We start from the raw sequence: 23,436 nt of genomic DNA on the forward strand, positions 1-23,436 counted from the left end.
AGACCCCACTTCAAAACATAAAAGAGGTTAGCAAGATAGCTCAATAGGTAAAGACACTTGCTGCCAAACCTAAGGATTTGTGTTCAGTTCCCTGGGATCCACATGCTAGAGGAAGAGAACTGATTCCCATAGTTGTCCTCTGACCTCCACCTGCATGTTATGACATGTCTCCCTAAATAATGTAATAATATTTTTAAAAATTAAGAAAGAAAAAAAGGGAGAGTAAAAGGTGTGGGGGGGGGCTGTGATGGTTTTTATATGCTCAGCCCAGGAAGTGGCACTATTAGGTGTGGCCCTGTTGGAGTAGGTGTGTCACTGTGGGTGTGGGTTTAAAGACCCTTACCCTAGCTGCCTGGAAGCCAGTATTCTGCTAGCAGCCTTCAGATGAAGATGTAGAACTCTCAGCTCTGCCTGCACCATGCCTGCCTGGATGCTGCCCTGTTCCCACTTTGATAGTAATGGACTGAACCTCTGAACCTGTAAGCCAGCCCCAATTAAATGTTGTCCTTTATAAAACTTGCCTTGCCTTGGTCATGGTGTCTGTTCACAGCAGTAATTAACATGAGGAACAAAAAGGAGAAAACAGAAAAATCAGAGAATTTCACTTTACCCATTAGACTGTTAAAAACTAAGGTAAAAACATCATCAATGAAGATTCTGTGACAGCCAAAGCAGCCAACACTGCTACAGGAACCATGGGTATTAGAGTCAGTTGTCACTATCCTATGAGACTGACTTTTCATGACCCACAGCTCAAATTCCCAATTTACAAGGGAGCAGACAGGACAAGAGCCAGGTCCAACCAAGGGGCAAGTGTAAAAAACCCTTTCCCCAAACAAGACATCCATCCCCGCTGGTCATTCTGGCACTGGTGAGCATTGCTGCGATGATGATTCTGGCATAACATGTGAATTCTACAGATTCATAAATCAAAAAGGATTTGATTTTGCTTTAAATACTAATGTGCTCACTTGTTTTTCAGCTGTAACCTCGAGGTGCCTATAAATTACAACTGCAAGGTAGCTAAGCTGTAAGAATACAGGAGAGAGGATGAGGGAGGGAGGGAGGGAGGGAGGGAGGGAGGGAGGGAGGGAAGGAAGAGGGGGTGGAGAAAGGGAGGAAGGGAGAGGGGGAGAAGGAGAGGTCCCAATCTAAATTGAATCAAGATCAATTTAAGAAAAGTACTAAAAGATGAGATATAACTTTTATTTATAAGCAAATAAATATCAGAAAACAGAATCCAGGGCGTGTGTAAGTTCCAGGTGAGCCACACAGCATCACAGGCTAGCACTGGCCACACTCAGGGGTTATCTTTTAAATAAATAAAAGGCTTTTCACTGTCTCTGACTCACTTCCCCATCTTGAACCCAATCTGTACCTAGCTCTCCAATAGTTCCTAACTGCTTAGGAATACACATAGCAGGGCTGGATCATCAAAGCCTTCCTAATTTCTTAAGGAACCGCTAAATGAAGACAATGTCATACTCTGTACTTACAATTATAGTACTTGTACAAGAAATACAGCATACAGGAAACACATGCATTAGTCAGCTCTTTGTTTCTATCACAAAATACCAGGTAAGAGGCTTAAAAAGAGGAAATGTCTATTCTGGCTCAGCCTTGGAGGCTTTGGGGCATGGTTGGCTGCCCCATCAAATCTAGAAAATATGTCACACGGAAGCACAAAGCACAGAAGCTGTGCAGTCAAGAGGAACACACTCCAACGGCATCGTGCAGACTACTGAATCCGTCCCCAGTGAAGTGTGACCTCTTACGGGTTGGTTCCACCACTGCCCAGAACTCAACACCATCCCTAACTGCAGATCCAGCCTCGCTGACGTCATAGCACAAACACCCAGGAGGCAGGCAGCTTCTGCCTAACAGTCTTGGGAATTTGGGGGCTCAATCACACAACTACATTTCAATCAGTCCTCTTCAATGACCTTCCAAAAGATAGGGCCATTTTTTCCCCATCTTAATTGATAAGGATGACCTTTTTTCTTAAATTACATTCATGTACTTAAGTGTCTTGAGACAATTATAATTATGATTTTGTGTGATATTAAATGAATTAAGAACAGGCACTTCTGTTTTCAGAATGATCGGCATAATGCCTGATTACCTCAGCAGCCACTCCTGCGTCACAGTGACCCCTGAAATCACACAGGGCCAGGACTGCTGGCTGCTGCTCTCCCACTTCACTGAAGACAGATTTTCTACAAGACCCAAGCAGTCCATCAAATCCATCTCCTCAACCACTTCCCTTGAAGATTCGCCAACTCTCGTGCTCTGATGCCTGGTGGCAGGGCTAGCAGTCATTTGGAGCCTCCCTCCCGCTTTGCTGTACATCAGAGCAACACATGGCAGAAAAAAAGCCAACACACCACAAACTCAGCTCCTGAAGCTGAGGAGATGCTGCCCTGTGTGAGCGCGCCCGTCACTAGTCTCTTGGCTCAAACATGCAACAGTTGTTTAGGTTGCTTGTTTGTTTTCACAAAGAATAAAACCAAAGTGTTCTGTGACCTGGAAAAGCTAAAGGCTCTGGTCCTCTCTCTGGCCTCCCTCCACCAGGGTCCCCCTGCTCCCAGCACGGGGCTTCACGGCTATCCTCGCACGCTGCACTTGTTTTGCTGGCTCTAGGCTCGTTGACAAAAATCCGCCTCCCTCGTGAGGTTGAGTGCTACTTACTGCTCTCCCCTAGTCCTTGCTTCTCGCCTGCTTCGAGGCCTGGACTCACGCGTACATCCCTGTCGTCTTTACCAGCACTCCATTCCCATAAATGTCTGTTCAGTACTTGGCTCCCTCAGAAATTCCAAGGTCCTGTTGAAGACTCAAACACATGGAAGCTCGACAAACCTCATCTCTGCCATGTGGGGGTCTGAAAGGAAGCCATGCCATTTAAACAGAAGTGGTATTCCCTAGAATCAGTGTTCACTCTGTAATGACACAAAGCTGCCAGTATCCTACAGCACAGCAACTAAAAGCAGTTGATCAAACTTCTTAAATTCAGTTACAGGGCATATGAACTCAATTAAAAAACCTACAGGCTTAGTGCTACTTAACAGCAGCAATGACCTATGTACTATGGAAACACCAGGGCTCTATTATTCTCTGTATTGCATGGTGTTACCATGAAGGAAGACTAGAAAGAGATCCTTAGCCACTGTGCAGAAAACTGCTTCCTATTTTCTTTCCTGCATGAGGTTCTTCCCTTTGCACCCATGGAATGTGTAAAAGCAGCGTCATAAAGGAGTGGGAGAGCTGGCATGTGGCACTTGTTTAGCAAATACTTCAGAAAACTCTAAGAGGTGACCAAGCAACTTTCAGAGAAGGCTATCTGACACTGGTTGCAAGAACAGAATAGGGGTGCTCTTTAAATCTGTGCTTTGGGCCAACAGCATAGCCAACTCTTCAGTTATGGTGACCACATAATCTGATGTATACTTTTTCTCAGAAAGTAAAGAGGGCTAAAGATAACTGTAGAATAGATTTATATAAATACATGCATCTTTATAATATGACTGACATGCCAAATGTTACACACTAGAAAGAAGACTCCGTTTCTACTGTCCATCTCTCAGAACTCCAAGGCCTAGTTTCCAGATGCTAAAGTCCTCACTAGGTGTGAGAGTGCTCAAGCAGCATGCTCACTTCACTATACACACTCTTCTCAAGCATGGCACCACAGGGCTGGAGAGATGGCTCAATGGTTAAAGTGCTTGCCATGCAAGAGTGAGGACTAGAGTTTGGATCCCTAGAACCCCTGTGCTGGGTAAGCACGCAGCCCACCTGTAAGTCTAGCCACCAAAAGCAGAGACAAGACAACTCTCTAGAGTAAGCTGGTTGGAGATACTAGCTGTGTCAGTAAGCTCTAGGTTTGACTGATAGACCCTGCCTCAGTGATTACAGTAGAAGAACAATGGAAGATAATTCTTGATATCAACTCTGGGACTCCACTACATGTGCACACACACGACCCATACCATACATGGAAAATAAGGACACACACATGCACAAAACAGAAAAGGAATAAAATGTATGGCAATGTGATGTTGTCTTTGGGATGACCTGTAAGGAGCTTGGGCACTGCCACAAATAACACACAAGAAAAGCCTGACCAAATTGAAATCTACTACTCTTCTTAGGTTCACTGGCAACAGGGGACTCAGAGAAAACTGCTCTTAAGAGACAAGCATCGGAGCATCACAACCACCAGAGCAAAAACCTGCAAAGCATCTAGCACTGGGACAGAAAAGCCATGTGTCATGGGAGAACCCTGAGCTAAACCAGGAAGTGTTTCATTCCATGGCTCTCTAGATCCCATTCAAATCACATTAAGCCAGGGTTGTCAGCTATCAACACTATCAATGAGGTGGGTCTTAGATAATGAAAGTAAGAGTCCCTAAAGAGATTACTGCTAGGCTGGGCACGCTGACACACCCCTTTAATCCCAGCACTTGGGAGGCAAACACAGGCAGATCTGTGACGTTGAAGTTAGCCTGCCTGGTCTATGTAGCAAGTTCCAGGCCAGCCAGAGCTTTTCTCTGCAGTGGGCAGCAGTTAATGCTGAGACGTATACTGGTCAGTGTGACCACTGAGTGCTCAGAACTAACGGGGACATCTGTATCAAGCCCTCTGTGCGTACTCCCAAGGCTCAGAGCACATCCTAGAAAGAAGAAACAGAAAGAATGTAAGAGCTGGAAGAGGAGGTGATGCCGCCATCTGTATACGAAATACCATCGCACCATCAGTTCACTGGGGTTGCCTGCCTGAGAGAAGGCAGACAGCACCAGTCAGCACTCCAGGAAGCAGCACTAAGTGGGTTCCCCTACAACAGAGAGGGGAAAGGGAGACATGGAGTAGATGAAGGAAGTGAGAGGTAGATTAAAAATACACTGTCTACATGTACAGATAGAAGACTTCCTGTTTAAAATCGATTCCAAAAAGAAAAATGATAAAATGTCAGAAAATAAATCAGTCTGTAGGTAAGAGCTGACTGGCTCAGTGAGTAGAGGGATCCGTCACCAAGGGTGATGACATGAGTTTGGTCCCTGGAACCCACAAGATGGAAAGAGAGAACTTCCCTAAGTCGTCCTCTGACCTCCACTTGAGCACTGTGGTATGCCACCCCTCTCACCACACAAAATAAATAAAACTTAAAAAAAAAAAAAAAAAAAAAGTCAGGCGGTGGTGGCACACGCCTTTAACCCCAGCACTCAGGAGGCAGAGGCAGGTGGATTTCTGAGTTCAAGGCCAGCCTGGTCTACAGAGTGAGTTCCAGGACAGCCAGGGCTACACAGAGAAACCCTGTCTCAAAAAACCAAAAAAAGAAAAAAGAAGAAGAAAAGGAAAAAAAAAGTAATATTCAGAGATATTTAGGACACAAAAATGTCTCAACTAAATCATTATTAAGCTAATTTCAGTGTTTCAGAAGATGTACATGTATTACAAAGTTAACATATACAATTATTAGCGTCTTATAGATAAAAACCATTAGGAAATGTAATAGGAAAACAGTATTTCAGAACTGTATAAAAGTCCATACAAGGGGCTGGCGAGATGGCTCAGTGGTTAAGAGTGCCAACTGCTCTTCCAAAGGTCCCAAGTTCAAATCCCAGCAACCACCTGGTGGCTCACAACCATCCGTAACGAAATCTAATGCCCTCTTCTGGAGTGTCTGAAGATAGCTACAGTGTACTTACATATAATAAATAAATAAATCTTAAAATATATATATTAAAAAAAGTCCATACAATATCTAGAGCAAATTGAACAGTAAATATACAAACTTTAGTAAGCAAATCCACTTTTCAAGATAATAACTCAAAACTCTAAAGATGCTAATTTCGCGCAACTGGAGTGTAAACTGAAAGCAATCTTCTAACACCTATGGGATTGAGAGTGTGCACTATGCACATTCTATAAAACTACATAAAACTATAAACAGGCTGGGATGTAGTTTAGCAGAAGAATGCTTTCACTTGTACTATGAGAAAAGCTCTGAATTTATTTCCCAGTGTAGTCGAAAAGGGGGAGAAGTGTGTGTGTACATGCATATATATAATGTACATGGTAACATAAGGAAATATATAACCATAAACCAATACTATCGACAAAGAAGAGCTATGAACAGATTTTCCTCTGTGAGTCAGGAAGTCCAGCAACTCCAGTTGTAGCCGGCACCGGCGGAGCACACATGCCTCAAGCCGGGGCTCAATCTCAGATCCACCACCAAAAAAAAAACCCAAAACCAAGCAGCAACGTAGCAGAGGCCACTGTGCCAAAGAACAGAACACCGCACCTCTCACAATGGGACTCAGGAATCTGAAAATAACACGTGACTTTTCAGATCACTAATAAAAAGACCGCTTGTTAAATGAAGTATCTTTAGATAGCTAATTAGCATGGAAAAGTACACCTAACATGAGGCCACATCATGAAGTCATTAAGTGTGAAAGAAGACAGGATGCAGTTGGTAACAGAGCACAAAGACCACCTTCCACAAAACCTGCTATAACGAAATTACGTTTAAGAGATGACACAGCAATACACCTGTAATCTTAAAAACATGTCTGAAGCAGCAAAATAACCCAAAGACCATTAATAGGTAACTTAATAAAAAAAAAGAAATGTAAATTTAGACTAAGTATATGAAAAGATATTTGACCCTTCTAGGAACCAGGTTAAGTATAAATTTAAAGTATATGTACAAATATATTTTAAATTTTAATCCTCATCATCCTTTGTACACTGTTATACAGTTGAATAAAATACAAACTCATTTTTCCAGCCAACCAGCTAGCATGTATACACACATTCCCCAAGACAGCAGTGGATCCTGAAGACACAAAGTAACATGGTCCAGCCTCTATAGAGTTCAGAATAGGGATAAGGGCCATGTACAGTACCCTATAGAACTCAGCTTCCTGAGAATTACAGGTTCTGGGCCAAAACCCTGAACCACTGAGCTGTATCCCCAGCCTTCCAGGGATGACTTGATGCAGGCCTCTGCAAAGATGGACAAGTAAGTTTCCTAACCTTTAATATATAAAGGTTAAGATGTACAAAAAACAGGGCTTTTGTCTTGGGGTTCCTATCGCTGTAATAAAACACCATGACCATAAGCAACTTGGGAAGAAAAGGGTTATCATTCGCTTACACTCCCACACACAGTCCACTATCAAAGGCACTCAGGGTAAGAACTCAAGCAAGGCAGGAACTGGAGCAGAAGCCATGGAGGAGAGCTGCTTACTGGCTTGTTCCCCATGGCTGGCTTAGCCTGCTTTCTTATAGTATCCAGGATCACCAGCTCAGGGATGGTACCAATAACTACAGTGGGCTGGGCCTTCTCCCATAATTAAGACTGTACCACAATGCCTACCATCTTATCTTACAGAGGCAATTTCTCAGTTGAGACTCCCTCTTCTCAAATGACTCCAGCTTGTATCAAGTTGACACAAGCCAGACAGTACAGCTTGTTAAGTCACACAGGGCCATGTAATACCTGTGTGACTTTGCAAAACAACTGAGCCTGCCACAACTGGAAACAAGAGCGGTGAGGAAATGAGCAGGTGAGTGGAGAAGAGTTCACAGGGACCTGGCTGTCACAGCTTCCCAGCACCAGTCTAAGGCTGAAATGGCTCTTAGCACTTAGCTCCCCCCCCCCCGCCCCCTCCTGCACCAGTCAGTGCTATGAACTACTGTCTCCTCTGTGATGCACAGTGGGGCTTACAACAATCCCCCACCATGGGTGGGAGCAACCTTACCATGTACCTCTAACTGCTCTGGAACTGGCTTCAAACTCTAAGATCTGCCTGCCTCTGCCTCCCAAGTGCTGGACTAAAGGCATTCACCGTACTAGGCTCCTAGCACAATTCTTGAAACCTAGTTTATCTTCGAAATACACTATCCTTTGTTTTGCTTTTTTTTTTTTTTTAAGGCAAGAGCTTTCCATATAGCATTGGCTAGCCCTAAACTTTCTCTGTAGACCAGGCTGGCCTCAGATTCAAACCCCAGCTTCTGCCTGCCCAAGTACTGGATTACAGGTGGGTGCCACCAAGCCCAGTGTTTGTTTGTTTCTGGGCTTTTTGATGTTGTTGTTGTTCTTTTTGATGGATGCTTACGGTCCTAGAACTGCAGTTGCTGCCAGGGTCCCCATGCTCAGTTTGAGAGCCAATGACCCACAGATACTTACAGGCTGAGGCTGCTCTGCAATACAGCAGTTGAAACACAACCAGAATTCACTCATGCTCTCAGTCCGAGGCCTGAGCGAGCACCACCGAGGGCTCCAAGTCTTCAGACAGGAAGCTCCACAACGTGCGCCCTCAGAGCGAGGAATGTCGCCAAAATAACTTTATTTCACCGTGCCTCCGTCCCTGGAGTCAAATGTCTCAAGTTGATTGAAAGGGATGTCTGATTGTTTCTTTTCTCTGCTTCCGTTTCTACAGACACTGGTTCCAGGTCAGTGGGAAGGAAAGAACAGCTTTGGTTCAGAGACGGCAGCAGGTCTAGGAAGAGGAGGAGAAGAGAATGAGGCACCTGCAGTGTTCTTGGAGTCGCTCAGCCTTTGAAATCTGAAGTAAGAGTGATGTTATCTAAAGGCAATTACTGCAAGTCAAAATTTCATAAACTCAGTGACTTAACAATTTTGTTTAAGTTATGGCTTGACCATGAGGGGTCAAGTTTTAATAGTGAAAAATAAAAATGCTTGCTTTCAGGGAATATTCTAAAACTATAAACTGGTTTAAAAGCATTTTATTTAAAAATCACCAATTAAAACATTATGATTGCCATACTTAAGTTCCATAAAGACATGCTGATAGTCACTGAGTCCTTTGTTTTCAGACTACCCACAGTAACTAACAGATCAGTGAACTCTAAGATAACAAGATATAAAACATCAAAAACCTTAAAATGATCACCCAGCCACAGAAATAGAACCTTACATAGAAGTCAGCATTCCTTCCGTGGATCCAGTCATTAGGACCCCTTCTCCACCCAAAGAGCCAGCACTGAGTGGATACCTATCATCCCACCACATCCCACTCATCCCAAGGTGAGTCTAAGAAGTCCTTGTCAAGGTGACAGAGAAGCAAAGGAAAGAAAGCCAGGGAGGTCAGTCATTCATAAGACCAGTGTCACCTGTATACAAGTTTGCTTTGATGAGGCCTAAAGTTGCATTAAATGGGCTCATACTCCTAGCAACCTACCATACACATTCATTGAAGATCCCAGCACAAGCCAAGGAAGCCTTAGCCATCAGCCAACCATGACTGAGCCCATGGTGAGAATCTAAGAGAAGAAGCAGAGGGAATAATAAAGATGGCTCAACAGAGGGAGAAGTCAGAGCAACTACAAGTAGGTGACAGGAACAGAAGTTTACCAAGAAGATCTGGCTACTAACAAACAAGAGAGAAGAGGAGCTGTTAAATGCCTCTGAGAAAGGATGATCAGACCACAGAAGGGAGGGGCAAGCACTGGAGCCAACCAGTGAAGGCAACAATGCAAGAAAACCAGAAAGCTTAAAAAGATAATGTAGTAGAGAGCGAAGAAAAGAGCCACCCTTGAGATGAAAAGATCAAACACCAAAGGTGACTTCATCTCCTTATACAAAAAGGTGTGAACATTTCTGACCCAAGAGGTAAAACGTAAGTTGAGTATTTGTAAACCTCTCAAAGAAGCCTTATAAACTGAAAAACTTTGCCATCTATAAATGATTATCTTGCCAGCTAATAGAACTCTGGAAACTAATCAAATTAAAACCCTGCCCTTCTAAAATTAAATTATGTAAAGGTAACACAAAATTCTCCTTTATTCTCACCAGTGTTACTACTTTAAAAAGTGCTATTTTGCCGGGTGTGGTGGCACATGCCTTTAATCCCAGCACTTAGGAGGCAGAGGCCAGCGGATTTCTTGAGTTCAAAGCCAGCCTGGTCTATAGAGTGAGTTCCAGGACAGCCAGGGCTATACAGAGAAACCCTGTCTCAGAAAAAAACCCAAGTCCCGCCCCACCCCCAAAAAAGTGTTATTTTTTATCATGAGTTAAGTATTCTTTACGCTAACATTTTTGAAAATTCTTCCCTTTGATTTCCTCCATGCTAGGAGGACTCTAGTCCTGCTGGGATGGCACTGCAGGTACTTCTGAAAAGACAATGTCTGTGGAGATGACTGCTCAACTCACAACCTGATCAGCTGCAGAGCAAACAATCCTGGACCTCACAGTTCATGCAGGAGGCAAACATTCAAGACTAAGGGGAAGGGAAATTCAGAGTTTTGGCATAATTTAAATACAGACCTTGAAACAAACACTCCTTCATTTACCCAAGAAACCCTTGTCAAGCTGACATAGAAACAAAGGGGAGCCTTCCTTAAGATCAGGGATGTAAGACCAAGTCTAGATATTAGAAATAGAGATGTCGAAACTAAGAATATTTTGAGATTTAATTAGATCAAAGGAAGTCTTTTACTTATTTCTTCTGTACAATCTTGGTATAAGGAATATACTAGAAAATGAGTTAAATTCATAGTATCCAATGGACACTTTAAAAAGGCAGTGGTGGCGCACGCCTTTAATCCTAGCATTTGGGAGGCAGAGGCAGGCAGATTTCTGAGTTTGAAGCCAGCCTGGTTTACAGAGTGAGTTCCAGGACAGCCAGAGCTACACAGAGAAACCCTGTCTTGAAAGACCAATAAATAAATAAATAAATAAATAAATAAATAAGTAAATAAGCAAATAAATAAATAAACTGAATTAAAAGGCCACAGATAAGGCTGACAAGACAGTGGGTAAAGGCACTGGCTACCAAACTCGAGGGCTTGACCTAGATCAAGACACATAGAAGGGGAGACTTTATTCCTGAAACTTATCCTCTAACTTCCACACATGAGAGCTAAACTCTGATTCTTTATGATAACAATTCTGATAATTCTCTTCTAGTTTTCTGGAATGGACATAAGTATAGTTTCACTACTAGTTACCATACTGTAGGAGGGCACAGCAGAACTTTCATTCTTACTGTAACTTAGTACCCTCTGATTAAGCATAGCTCCAAGCAGGCTTAACTGCCCTTGAGTCCAAGGCCTCAGCCAGTGCCTTTGTGGAAACACCCTCACTGCTCACCACAGTGCAGCCCATAGACACGAAGCTCCTCTAGTATTTTCACATGTGTTATTTGGTTTGTCCATGTATGTCACATGTTCTGGTTTATATATAAAGAGCTACAACCCACCTTTGAATGTTAACTTCTCATTTCCAGCAGGTCCATTTTGCCCCTTTAGTCACCTGTCTTAAATGGCTACACTGTTTAAATTAACATGGAACTTCTTGCTTTACCATCTATAATAACTGCCTACCAACCCCCATGTCTTAGACAGGGTTTCTATTCCTGCACAAACATCATGACCAAGAAGCAAGTTGGGGAGGAAAGGGTTTATTCAGCTTACACTTCCACATTGCTGTTCATCACAAAAGGAAGTCAGGACTGGAACTCAAGCAGGTCAGGAAGCAGGAGCTGATGCAGAGGCCATGGAGGGATGTTACTTACAGGCTTGCTTCCCCTGCCTTGCTCAGCTTGCTTTCTTATAGAACCCAAGACTACCAGCCCAGGGATGGCACCACTCACAAGGGGCCCTCCCCTCTTGATCAATAATTGAGAAAATGCCTTACAGCTGGATCTCATGGAGGCATTTCCTCACCTGAAGCTCCCTTCTCTGTGATACCTGCAGCCTGTGTCAAGTTGACACAAAACCAGCCAATACACCACATTTCCCCAAATTTGTATTTTCTTCACATATCCAGTGGACACACCTTTAATCCCCAGCACCAGGGAGGCAGAGGCAGGAGATCACTGTGAGTTTGTGGCTAGCCTGATCTACAGATTGGGTTCCAGGACAGTCAGGACTACACAGAGAAATCCTGTATCAAAAAAACAAAAACAAAACCTAAAACAACAACAAAAGATGTTTCCTACAATGCCTTGGGAAATGTTAATGTGCTTGCCCTCTGCAAACTACATTTTTAGAATTATTTCAGGTGTATGAACCTAAAATATTTATATATAAACATCTTCAAGGAATACTGAATCTGTTGCTAAAAAATTCAACATTGTTATTCTATCAATAGTTACCTTCACTTCTTGAGCTGAAAGTTGCTTAAAATACTTCCATTTTCAAAACTTTATACTTTTAAATCTAAGTACTGTTTGTTACAGAAGACAAAAGGATCAGGAGTTCAAGGTCACCTTCAGCTATACAGCAAGTCTGAGGCTAGCCTGGGCTACATGAGTGTTCTCAACAAAATACAAACCAAGGCAAAACCCCTACACTTAAAACAAAACAAAACAAAACAAAACAAAACCAAAACAGACAAACTATGCACAGGGGAGCGGCATTCCAACAGCTACACAGCTCAGCACATTCCACACATAAATCAACATCAGACTGGTCTATAGCAGCAGAGCTTTCTTCTAAAACCTAATCTTAGAGAAGGAAGAGCTGGACACAATTCAGAAACTGGGCACACTCAAGTCAGAATTTAGACTTTGAAATAAAGACAAGTGGCCAAGTTTAGATGCTGTGACTGAGAGTGGCATTCCCCTAGCGATCCAAAGACTTTCAGAAGCTTAAGTATTCCAATCATTTAGAACTGCTAGCATGGAGAAGTGACAGGCCCTAGCACCCATTATTTTTCTGTTGTAAAACAGAATGCCGTGTTTCAGTTTCCAGATCTAAAATGAAGGCTAAATTAGATGCTATATGCACAGACACTGCATACTACATGTTCTTATTTGATATCAAAATTTTAAATTACAAATACAAGTATAAAGTAACATACAGGATTTTTTTGGTGGTGGTGGTTTTGTTTTGTTTTGTTTTCCCAAGATGAGATGGTACTATGTTGCCCAGATTAGTTCTGACTTCCAAGCCTCAGCCTCAGCCTCAGCCTCCCAGGTAGCTCAGCCTACAAGCACACACTACCATCCATGTCTTACTGTAATCTAAGGGCATGTGCACATGCATACAAGTACACGTGGAGGCCAGAAAACCGTGTCAGACGACCTGGCTCTGGTGTTGCAAGGGCAGGTGGTGTGTGTGTGTGTGTGTGTGTGTGTGTGTGTGTGTGTGTGACATGAGCCACCCAATGTGGATGCTGGGAACAGAACTGAGGTCCTCTAGTAGAACTATGCACCCTTAACCACTGAACCATCTCTTTAACATCAAGAGGGAAATGTTTTTTAAATGAAAATGTTATATTCATACAAAAAAACAATAAATACCAGCTTTACAGAGCACGATGATTCTTGAAAAGCATTATATAAAACAGCACACAGAGAACCACTGCCACAAATTTCAAAACCAGTTTGGGTAATTTTTGTCTAGAGATAGAAAAATAAGTCAAAGTAAAGTTGTTAACAGCCAGGAGGGCATTCAAGGGCAGGAATACAAACAGAAAGGGATGCGCATAAATACTCCTGGACCACTGACTCCGTTCTGCCCTCCTCCTGACTCCATGTTGGGCTGGAATGAAAGTCAGGCAAGCAGTCCACCACTGGCTATGACCCTAGTCCTGATCTCTTTTAAACCTGGGTGATAGCTATATAAAAGTATTTGTTAACCAGGACATTTGTGCATCACACAAGTGTCTATATACATATTTTGAAAGATTTATCTTTTAATTTAAAAACATTACGTGTATAGGTTTTTTGCTTCCATGTGTGTAGATGCACCTTGTCTGTGGCCTAATGGCCACAAAGTTCAAAAAAGGAAATCAAAACTCTTGGAAGTAGAGTTACAAATGGTTGTGAGCTGCCTTGTAGGTGCTAAGAATTGAACCTGGGTTCTCTAAAAGAGCAGTGAATACTCTTAACCACGGAATCACCTCTCTAGTACCTCTTCCTCTCTACTTCCTCTGTGTGCGTGATGTGCACAGTGCTCATGGAGGCCATAAGAAAGCACCAGATTCCTTGGAGCTGAAGTTACAAATGGTTGTAAGCTACCAGACACAGGTGCTGGGAACCAAACTCAAGTCTTCTTTAAGGACACTAACCATTCTTTTCTTTTTTTTTTTTAAAGTTAAAAATTCCTTAATTTTTTATTCCTGGTACCACTACCACAATTTACAGGGCAATATACCTGATGTAATGAAAAGAAAAAGACAAAGATACAACAGATAAAAGACCTCAGGAATGTACATCTAATTGACACTACATTGCATTAATCAATAGCTGCACTTTTTGCAAACTGTGGCTATGACAGTCCTGAACAAGAAGGGTTTCCTGTTTAAGCTACAGTAACTTTTCTGACTATGGATCATCGTTTAGAAAGGGCCTTTTTCACTTCACAATTATGCCCATTAATAGTGTGGTATTTCTGAACAACAATTTTATCAACTGTGTCATGATCATCAAAAGTTACAAAAGCAAACCTTCTTTTTCCCACTCTGCCTGTCTTCCATAACCTCTATGGTTTCAATCTTGCCATACTTTTCAAAGTAGTCTCTCAGGTTATATTCTTCTGTATCCTCTTTAATACCACCAACAAAAATTTTCTTCACCACTAAACGGGCACCAGGCTTTACAAAGTCCTCTCTAGAAACAGCTCTCTTCTGTTCCACCACACGCCCATCAACCTTGTGTGGCCGTGCACACAGTGCAGCAGCCACCTCTTCAACACAAGAGTAGGTCACAAAACCAAAGCCTCTGGAACATTTTGTTTGGGGATCTCTCATTACCACACAGTCTGTAAGTCGGGCTGGGGGCGACCGGGTGGAGGTTTTACCTCCATTTTAGACCGGACTTGCCTCTTCCAAGAGCGACACTAACCATTCTTAACCACTGAGCTACCATCTAGTCCTACATAGTTATTTTTAGTGCCCAAATGTTTAAATAAGATATAAGTAACAACAGTAAATGTAATTAGCAGAGGATCAGAAATGAAAATGCAAAGAATCAAGTAAACATGAACACCATTACTAGTGACACTGAAGGGTTGGGTAAAATTAGGGGGAAAGAATGCCTAACTTACACCAACTGCCAAAGTTGTTTCCTACAGAAGTACAAACCTATTAATCAATGACAGGTATGACTTATCAATACAGTTCATTCTTCGCAGCCATCATGAGCACAAACTGTCCCTCTAGTTTTGAATAGATAGCTTTGTTTTCAGGTTCTTTTCTGTTGTTGTTTTTAATGTTTCAGAGAGTGAGTGTGTGTGTGTGTGTGTGTGTGTGTGTGTGTGCCTGTCTGTCTGTGTGTGTGTGTGTGTGTGTGTGTGTGTGTGTGTATGTGTGGATGCTTGGCTGTGGGGGTGTGCATGAAAAGGTCAGAGGGCAAGCTCAAGGGTCATTCCCCAGGAGCTATCTTCTGTGTCTGCGGTGTGTGTGTGTGTGTGTGTGTGTGTGTGTGTGAGTGACAGGGTCTCAAACTGGACTGGAATGTCCGCAGGCTGGGCTGTCTGGACAGCAAACCCCAGTACTAGGGTGCCACCATGCCCATGGTTCTATCTATTTTTTTTTCAATCTTTTTTTTACCCCCCAATCTTATTTATTTAGATTTATTTATTTATTATATGTAAGAACACTCTAGCTGTCTTCAGACACCCCAGAAGAGGGCATCAGATCTCATTACGAATGGTTGTGAGCCACCATGTGGTTGCTGGGATTTGAACTCAGGACCTTCAGAAGAGCAGTCAGTGCTCTTAACCGCTGAGCCATCTCGCCAGCCCCCCACCCCCAATGGCTCTATTTTTAAGGTTTAATTCTTTTATGTACAAGTATTTTGCTTGCATGTGTGTATGTGCACTGGGCATGCCTACCTGGTGCCCATAGAGGCCAGAAAAGGGCACTAGATCCCCTGGGGTTGGAGTTACAAATGGCTGTGAGCCTCCATGTGGGTGCTAGGAACTGAACTTGAGTTCTCTAGGAGAGCTCTTAACCCAAGCCCTCTCTCCAGCCCCATAATTTTAATGTGGGTTCTGAAGAATCAAACTTTGGTCCTTGCCTTATCAACTAATCTATCTCCCCAGACTCTTATTTTCCACATTACAATAAAGGCCAAGTTACATCAGGTGTCTTCAGTCACACACCATTGTATTTTTTTGAGGCACACTCTCTTACAGAACCTGGAGCTCATGAACTAAACTAGTTTGGTTGGCCAGGAGCCAGGATAGGCTCCTTAGCTCTGAGGTTATATAGGCACATGTTGCTGTGCCCGTTGGCTTTTATAGAAGGCTGGGAATAAACTTGGTCACTCATGCTTGCACAGTTAACACTGCCAATGGAGCCATCTCCCAAGCCCCTTGTTTTCAGCCTTTTGAGACAGGGTCTTATGTGACCCAAGTGACCCTGAACTCTTTTTTTTTTTTTTAAAGATTTATTTATTTATTATATGTAAGTACACTGTAGCTGTCCTCAGATACTCCAGAAGAGGGCATCAGATTTCGTTACGGATGGTTGTGAGCCACCATGTGGTTGCTGGGATTTGAACTCGGGACCTTCGGAAAAGCAGTCAGCACTCTTAGCCACTGAGCCATCTCGCCAGCCCCAACCCTGAACACTTAAGATTTATTTATTTATGAGTATGGCAACTGTCTTCAGACACACCAGAAGAGGGCATCAGATCCCGCTACACATGGTTGTGAGCCACCGTGTGGTTACTGGGAATTGAACTTAGGACCTCTGGAAGAGCAGTCAGTCTTAACTGCTGAGCCATCTCTCCAGCCCTCTGGTCGGTCTACTTCCTACATGCTAAATTTATAGGAATGGCAACCACACCCAGCTTGAAATTGTTCTTTGAACATGATTTATAATATAATATCTCTTGGAAGAGTTTCCAACTGTATACTATATACAGTTTTATATACTATAAGCTGTATACTGTTTACAGATATACTTCTGTGTGGTTAACCAAAGCCCAAAGAAGCCACTGTACTGAACTAGTCTCAAAGAGTAGAGAGGAGTGCATGCAATTATGGAAATGACTGGTTAGACACTAGTCTTTCCCACTGACTCATGTAAATGGATGACAGACTATGCTCAGCATTTAATGGGGCTAGAGAGATGACTCAGTGGTTAAAAATGGCTTGCAGAGTTCAGTTCTCAACACCTATGTTAGGTAGTGCCTGTGCCTCCAGCTCCAGGGGATCCAACACCCTCTTCTGGCCTCTGTGGGCACTATCTACACTAAGCAAATGAATGCATGAATGGAGAGACAGATAGATGCATGTAAATTTTTTAAAGTTTTAAGTCATGTACATATGCTGACATGACCTGGTTTTATCACTTTGCCTTCCTTCAGTCATGTGTGAGAGGCCCACTGCTCCACATCCTGCCATTCTCTATGCTACGGTCAGCATTCATCTTAGTCATTAAGGTGGACAGCAGTGTCCCTCTGGTTTAATTTACCCTTTCCTGGTAACTAATGATATTAATTATATTTTCTTTCTTAAAAAGATCTTACTATCTTTGTATGCATCCATGTGAGTGAATGCTGTGTGTGCAGGCACCTGCGGGTCCCTTGGGTCTACAGTTACACGTGGTTACTTAGGTGCCACCAGGAACCAACTAGCAGAGAAGCAAGCACTCTTGGCTGTTAAGCCATCCTTCCAGCCCCATTAAATATTTTCATGTTTACTGACACTCACACACTTTGCTTGGGTCTGTATTTTCAGATCTATGCACATTTTTAAAAGATATATTTTTATTATTTCTAACTATGTGAATGTATGTGTCCCATGTGAGTATGGGCATGCAGGTGCTCTCAACTTCAGAGGCTGTGAACTGCCCAGATGTGAGGACCAAACCTGAGCCACCTCTTCAGATTCCCAATGCCCATTTTTAAAATTTAGTTATGTTCAGCCGGGCAGTGGTGATGCATGCCTGTAATCCCAGCACTTGAGAGGCAGAGGCAGGTGGATTTCTGAGTTGGAGGCCAGCCTGGTCTACAGAGTGAGTTCCAGGACAGCCAGGACTGCACAGAGAAACCCTGTCTCAAAAACAACAACAAAAAATTTAGTTATGTACTATTACTGTAATCTCAGTTCCACTCTAATTAAACCATGTTCTTTATATACTCTAGAGCAATTCCCTTGTCCACTACATATGAGTATTTTTTTCATATCTTTTTCTTTCATACAAATGTCTTTTGGAGAGTTTAGCTTGCATGAACTCTGATGCATCAACTCTATCAACTCTATCAAATCTTTTATTATTTGTGTTCTGCCTAAGAAATGTCAACATATTCCTCAAAGTCATATAAACTGTCTATTCTAGCTCTCCTAGGTTTAATTTTGTATCTATAATCCAATGTGTACTTCAATTTGTCCCCTGTGAATCTCCAACTCCACCGAGGTGAGACCTGCAGTTGGGAATGGAAGTGCCTGCTTTTACTGTTAGTCCGATTTCTGAGGTCATCCTATTTCCTATTACATACACTTTAGAATCAGTCTATCACTGCAGTTTGACCTTTAACTCTTTTGTGAACTAATCATGACTGGAGGCTTGTGTTTCCTATGTGAGTCCAGTGCTCCCTAAGAGCAGTTTGCATTTACTGTTGTTTAGACAGCCACAAAGTAAAATGCCTAAGTTCAAGTGTGAATGTTAACTTAACTCCTTGGCTTAGAATTATTATACCACATGGACAGGATACATCCATTCACCCTGAACCCTGGTATCTAGAGGAAAGGTAGAGAGGAGTATGGAATGCTGGTTTAGAATTTTAACAGCTGGCTGGTGCTAGTGTTAGTGGAGGCCAGCCTGGGCTACACATTAAGATGTCACAAATAAATTGGCTTAGAACTGCAGAATATTTGATCTTTGTACACCTTATTTTGCTGTTCTATGAAATGATTTCATATCTCTTTGTCTATCTCTTTGGTACACATGAGGATTCAGTAAGTAAATACAGACTGCCTAGAGATATGGTTGGGAAGTTTACAGAGCTGTGTGTGTTTAATACCTTTCCTATGTAACTGGTTTTCACTACTGTTGCTATGTTACTATTGTTGCCCTCGCTACCATTTTTCTCTTTGGCCTTCTTAGTGCTACCCTGAGTAGAATGGGGACAAAGACTTTTCTAGTCAGGTTCCCTCTCTTAGAGTGAGCAACACACATAAAAAAGTGTCTATTTACATTTATATTTAAAAGAGAAAATAAAGCAAAACTGGTATCAAGGTAGAGAAAAAAATAAACCAATTAAATTAATTCTTCCTTTCTATAGCAATGTCCTGATATCTTCCAAAGTATTTTAAATATATACATAATTTATATGCCCACAGAATATATTAAGTGTACAACAGAAAACTCTTAGTAGAGAGTTCAAATAGTAACTCTAACTTGGTTATTGCATCAATTAGTAAGTCTCAATAAGTCTCACTAAAACAACTGTATACTAAATTTATTTGTCACGTTTTCTCCTCTACAAACAGAAGGCTCTGGATGTCTGAGGTGCATAAAGGTTTAGAAGGGAATGACATTCACTATCAAGTTACTTCTAGCATGTCCTCCGAGCAAAAGGGGACATAACGGAGCAGGTCTCACAAACAAGATGTGTGTGTAATCCATGCCTCCTGGCCAGGCAAAGAAGTCCCTATCAGTCCCTTGGGATGTGAAAGCCAGTTCAACACAAACTGCAGTGGCTTATCTGGGTGTAAACAAGGCAGGGTGGAGGACAGCTTTAATCCTGGTTCAGATTACTCCCCAGGGACAAGAGCTCATCTGGGCCTGCGCTTCATCCCTATGTGCATGGTGCCAAGTCCCTCGGACTTGCCAACTTGATATTTTCCTCCAGTAAATAAGGCATTTCAGCTGTCAAATGAGTTTTTAGGTGGAAACCTTTTTTTAAAAAAAAAAAAAATAATAATCTGTGACAACAGAATTATACCACACTCTGTAACGAGTTCTCTTACTTTAACCATTTTTTCAATTTAAAGTGTTTTTCTATTTATTGTTTTATGTATATGAGTGCTTTGCCTAGGAGATCAAGAAAGGGCACTGGATCCTCTGGAACAGGAATGATGCAGAGTTGTAAGCTACATGGGTGCTGGGAACAGAACGTAGCTCCTCTGTAACCACCCAGCCATCTCTCCAGCCCCCTGTTTGAAACCCCTTCACTCGGAACACTATCCTCTTCCTAGCGCCACCCCTCTCCTCATCCCTCCTACATTCTTTATTTTGAGGCTTTTTAGCCTAAACTGTCCTGCCTAGGCTCACCTGGACTCCTGGGCTTAAGCAATATTCCCACCTTAGTCTCCATGGTAGCTAGGACTGTACACACAGCAGGCTTAAGTTGTATGTTTTTTAACAAAAATCTGCATCCAATTATATTACCAAAATTAACTTCATAGTTGAAACAGATAACTGAGAAGCGGTGTCTACAGAATGCCTAACATCTGGCTTAGTGTGGATTCTAAACCTTTTCTTAAAGAGAAGGAGAAGGACACAGAGAGGAAGGGGCATTAATCTATGAGGAAGGTTCAGGCTATAAACAGGACCCAAAGCACATTACACTATATGTATGTAAATGGGAAACTTAACTTTTGAGAGATACTTGAGGGCACTAGCCAAAAATAACTCATGGATTTTCAGGAGAGAAATATCAAATATGAAAACCCACAGAGGAAGATGACAAATGTAAAATGTTCACTGCTTCTAATTAAAGAAATGTTTGGAAACTCTCTAGAGAAGCCCATAGAGGGTATATTACTGTATTTCTCCGCATGTCTCTCTAGGTCTTTTTTAACATTGTACTCAAATATATATTAAAACTATTTTTTAACAGGTGATGTTGGTACACACCTTTAATCCCAGCACTTGGGAAGCAGGCCAATATCAAGAGTTCCAGGCCAACCTGGTCTACAGAGTGAGTTCCAGGATAGCCAGGACCACATAGAGAAATCCTGTCTTAAAAAAAACAAAAAAACAAGAACAAAAAAGCCAATCTACAATCTGCTCAAAAACAAAAAACAAAAAGCAAACCAAAAGAAACAACAAAAAACCAACAAAAAAGCCATAAAGCCCAAAAGGCAACTACTGTTTCATATGTATTCTACTTTAAATTGTGATTGTGTTCAGTGTTGGGAAGGGAACAGGAAAAATGTCTGAGGGGACTGAAATGAGAATAGCCCCCACAGGCTCAAGTTTGAATACTTGTTCCCCTGAAGATGGAACTGTTTGGAAAGGATTAAGAGGTGTGACCTTGTTCAAGGAGGTGTGTCAATGGGGGCAGGCTTTAAGGTTTCAAAAGACTAGTGTCACTCCCAGTTTGCCCTCTGCCTCCTGTTGTGTGTCAGCTGCTGCTCCAGCCACCAGTTCCTTTCCATCCACGACCCTGTCTTAAACTCTAACCTTCTGAAGCCATGTGCCCCAAACAAACTCTTCTGTAAGTTGCTTTGAAGGTGGTGTCTCAGCACAGAAACAGAAACATAACTAAGGCACTGGCAAGCCATATATGTGAATTTCAGTGTTTTTATGAAAGCAACCTGAATTTTCACAATTAGTAATCTATAAAGAACTCAAGAGAAAGGAAAAAAAAAAAAAAAAAAAAAACATGTGCATTAAAAGTCTTCACTGAAATACTTCTTAAAACAGGATAAAAAACAAAAACCCAGGTATAACCTAATGTCAGGTGGCCAAGAAGTTACGGAATTACGGCTTAATGACAGCTTTTACAGCTATGTCAGTGTTAAAAAAATATGTTTAACAAATTGTATTACCTAAAAGCATTCTAGAACAATCAACAATCACAGGAAATTTATATGAAAATAATCTGGCAATTTAAAACCTAACGTTATTAAAAATAAACCTAAAATGTTGCTTGTTCTTTTTAAAGATACTTATTTTTATTTTATGCGTATGAGTGTTTTACCTAAATGTATGCATGTGCACTGCGTATGCCTGGTACCCACAGAAACCAGAAGAAGGCCTCAGATCCCTTGGAGTTTGAATTACAGAATGTTGTATGCTGCCATGTGGGTGCTGGAACCTGCACCAAGATCCTCTTAAAGACAGCCAGTGCTCTTAACTATTAAGCAGTCTCTTCAGCAGCAAATCTTATCTTTAAAATATCTGATAAATCTAGCACCATGTTTTGAAAACATTTAGACTTCACCAAAAATGGGCAGCAACAACTATATTTTAGATATAATTCACAGAAATAAATATTAACTTGTAAGGATAGTTTTTTATACTCAGACTATAACATAGCTGCTCTTGAATAAATAGCTATGACAGCTTTGGTAGCTTTTAAATAGTAAAATACATGTGGAAGATTTCAACATCTATCCAACACACAGCACGAGGCTTACTTCTATGAAGGCTTTATGCTCTCATCTGGTTCATTAGCACAGCTCCATAGGAGACCACTGAGGCCTGTTTTTGGAAATTTGCCCCAATTCTTTTCCCCAGAGCCTTGTTGCCAGGGCTGCAGCTGCACAACCAATTCTTATGAAAATGGGGTCTTTGAAATGCTGGTCTATGGAAAAGGATATAAAGGATTTCATTATCTCTTCTCAAAACTCACAGTGAGGATTATGCTCCACCCTTCCCTTCCCAAGGCACACAACCACTCACATCCCTTTCTGCCAACTTAAACACCGAGACAAAGGCAGACGCTCAGCCTTATGAACAGTGTAAGAAGTCATGATGGAGATTACTGCTCAGCAATGAACCTTAGCCTAGCAGGTGATTTCTCAAATGAGTGTAAGTAAAATCAGTGATGTGGCCATGAGCGACAGTTGCTCTCACGCTTGGATGTGTCTTGAGAAACGAGGATTCGAAAGAGTAAGCACTTGGGGAAAAGACTCAGTGCTCTCTAACAACCAAGAATAATTTCACAAACAGACACGGGGAAACTGAAAGGATCCGCTCGCTCTGCTATTGTACTAAGGGCCCTGACAGCTGCTGGGAGGAGAATTTTATAGATGGGTTTAGACTCCTCCATTTTCATTAGGACCTCATGCCCTGTGCCTCTTTCCATAAAATTCTTAACAACTGCTGGCTGGTTCCTGAGAGGCAATTTATGACTGATTTTATCTTATAAGAAACATTAATGTAAATTTATGAAGACTAGTTATTTTCAACTGAATGTAAACAGATAAATACTCAATAGCAAAATAAAAACCAAGACCAGATTTTTATTAAGCAGTAGTTTCAGTGTTGGTAGGGCACTGAAATTTTTGTAGCATGAAGAACCTTAAAATACCAATGGTTTTAAAGACAGGAATTTAGGCTGGGAACATTCCTGGGAGCCTACTGTAGACTGTTCCCCAGTGACACACTTACAGTGTGAGAAGGCAGGAAAGGAGGGTGGGGACACTTTCCCCAGAGGATCCAACTACACATGTGCTTCAGGTCAGAGAAAAGGCTCAGAGAGGCCCAGATCTAAACACACACAATTACTGGCATCTTATCGACTCCAATCAAAGCGGAACCAGTGACTCTGGTGT

General features: G+C 41.9%; 1 protein-coding gene across 4 annotated transcripts in view; it reads right to left on the minus strand.

Annotated features, from left to right (window-relative positions):
- The window catches only part of Cdc42se2 (CDC42 small effector 2), a 70,289-nt gene that overhangs the window by 14,629 nt on the left and 32,224 nt on the right, over positions 1-23,436 (minus strand). For all 4 annotated transcript variants that reach the window (NM_178626.3, XM_006534320.3, XM_030246369.1 and 1 more), the window contains one exon: positions 8,195-8,507. In NM_178626.3, coding sequence (NP_848741.1) covers positions 8,195-8,248 — 54 coding nt within the window. In that variant the 5' untranslated portion in view covers positions 8,249-8,507. The remainder of the gene's footprint in view (positions 1-8,194; positions 8,508-23,436) is intronic.

This window comes from Mus musculus, chromosome 11 (assembly GCF_000001635.26).
Source record: "Mus musculus strain C57BL/6J chromosome 11, GRCm38.p6 C57BL/6J".
In the NCBI taxonomy this organism is placed as follows: domain Eukaryota; kingdom Metazoa; phylum Chordata; class Mammalia; order Rodentia; family Muridae; genus Mus; species Mus musculus.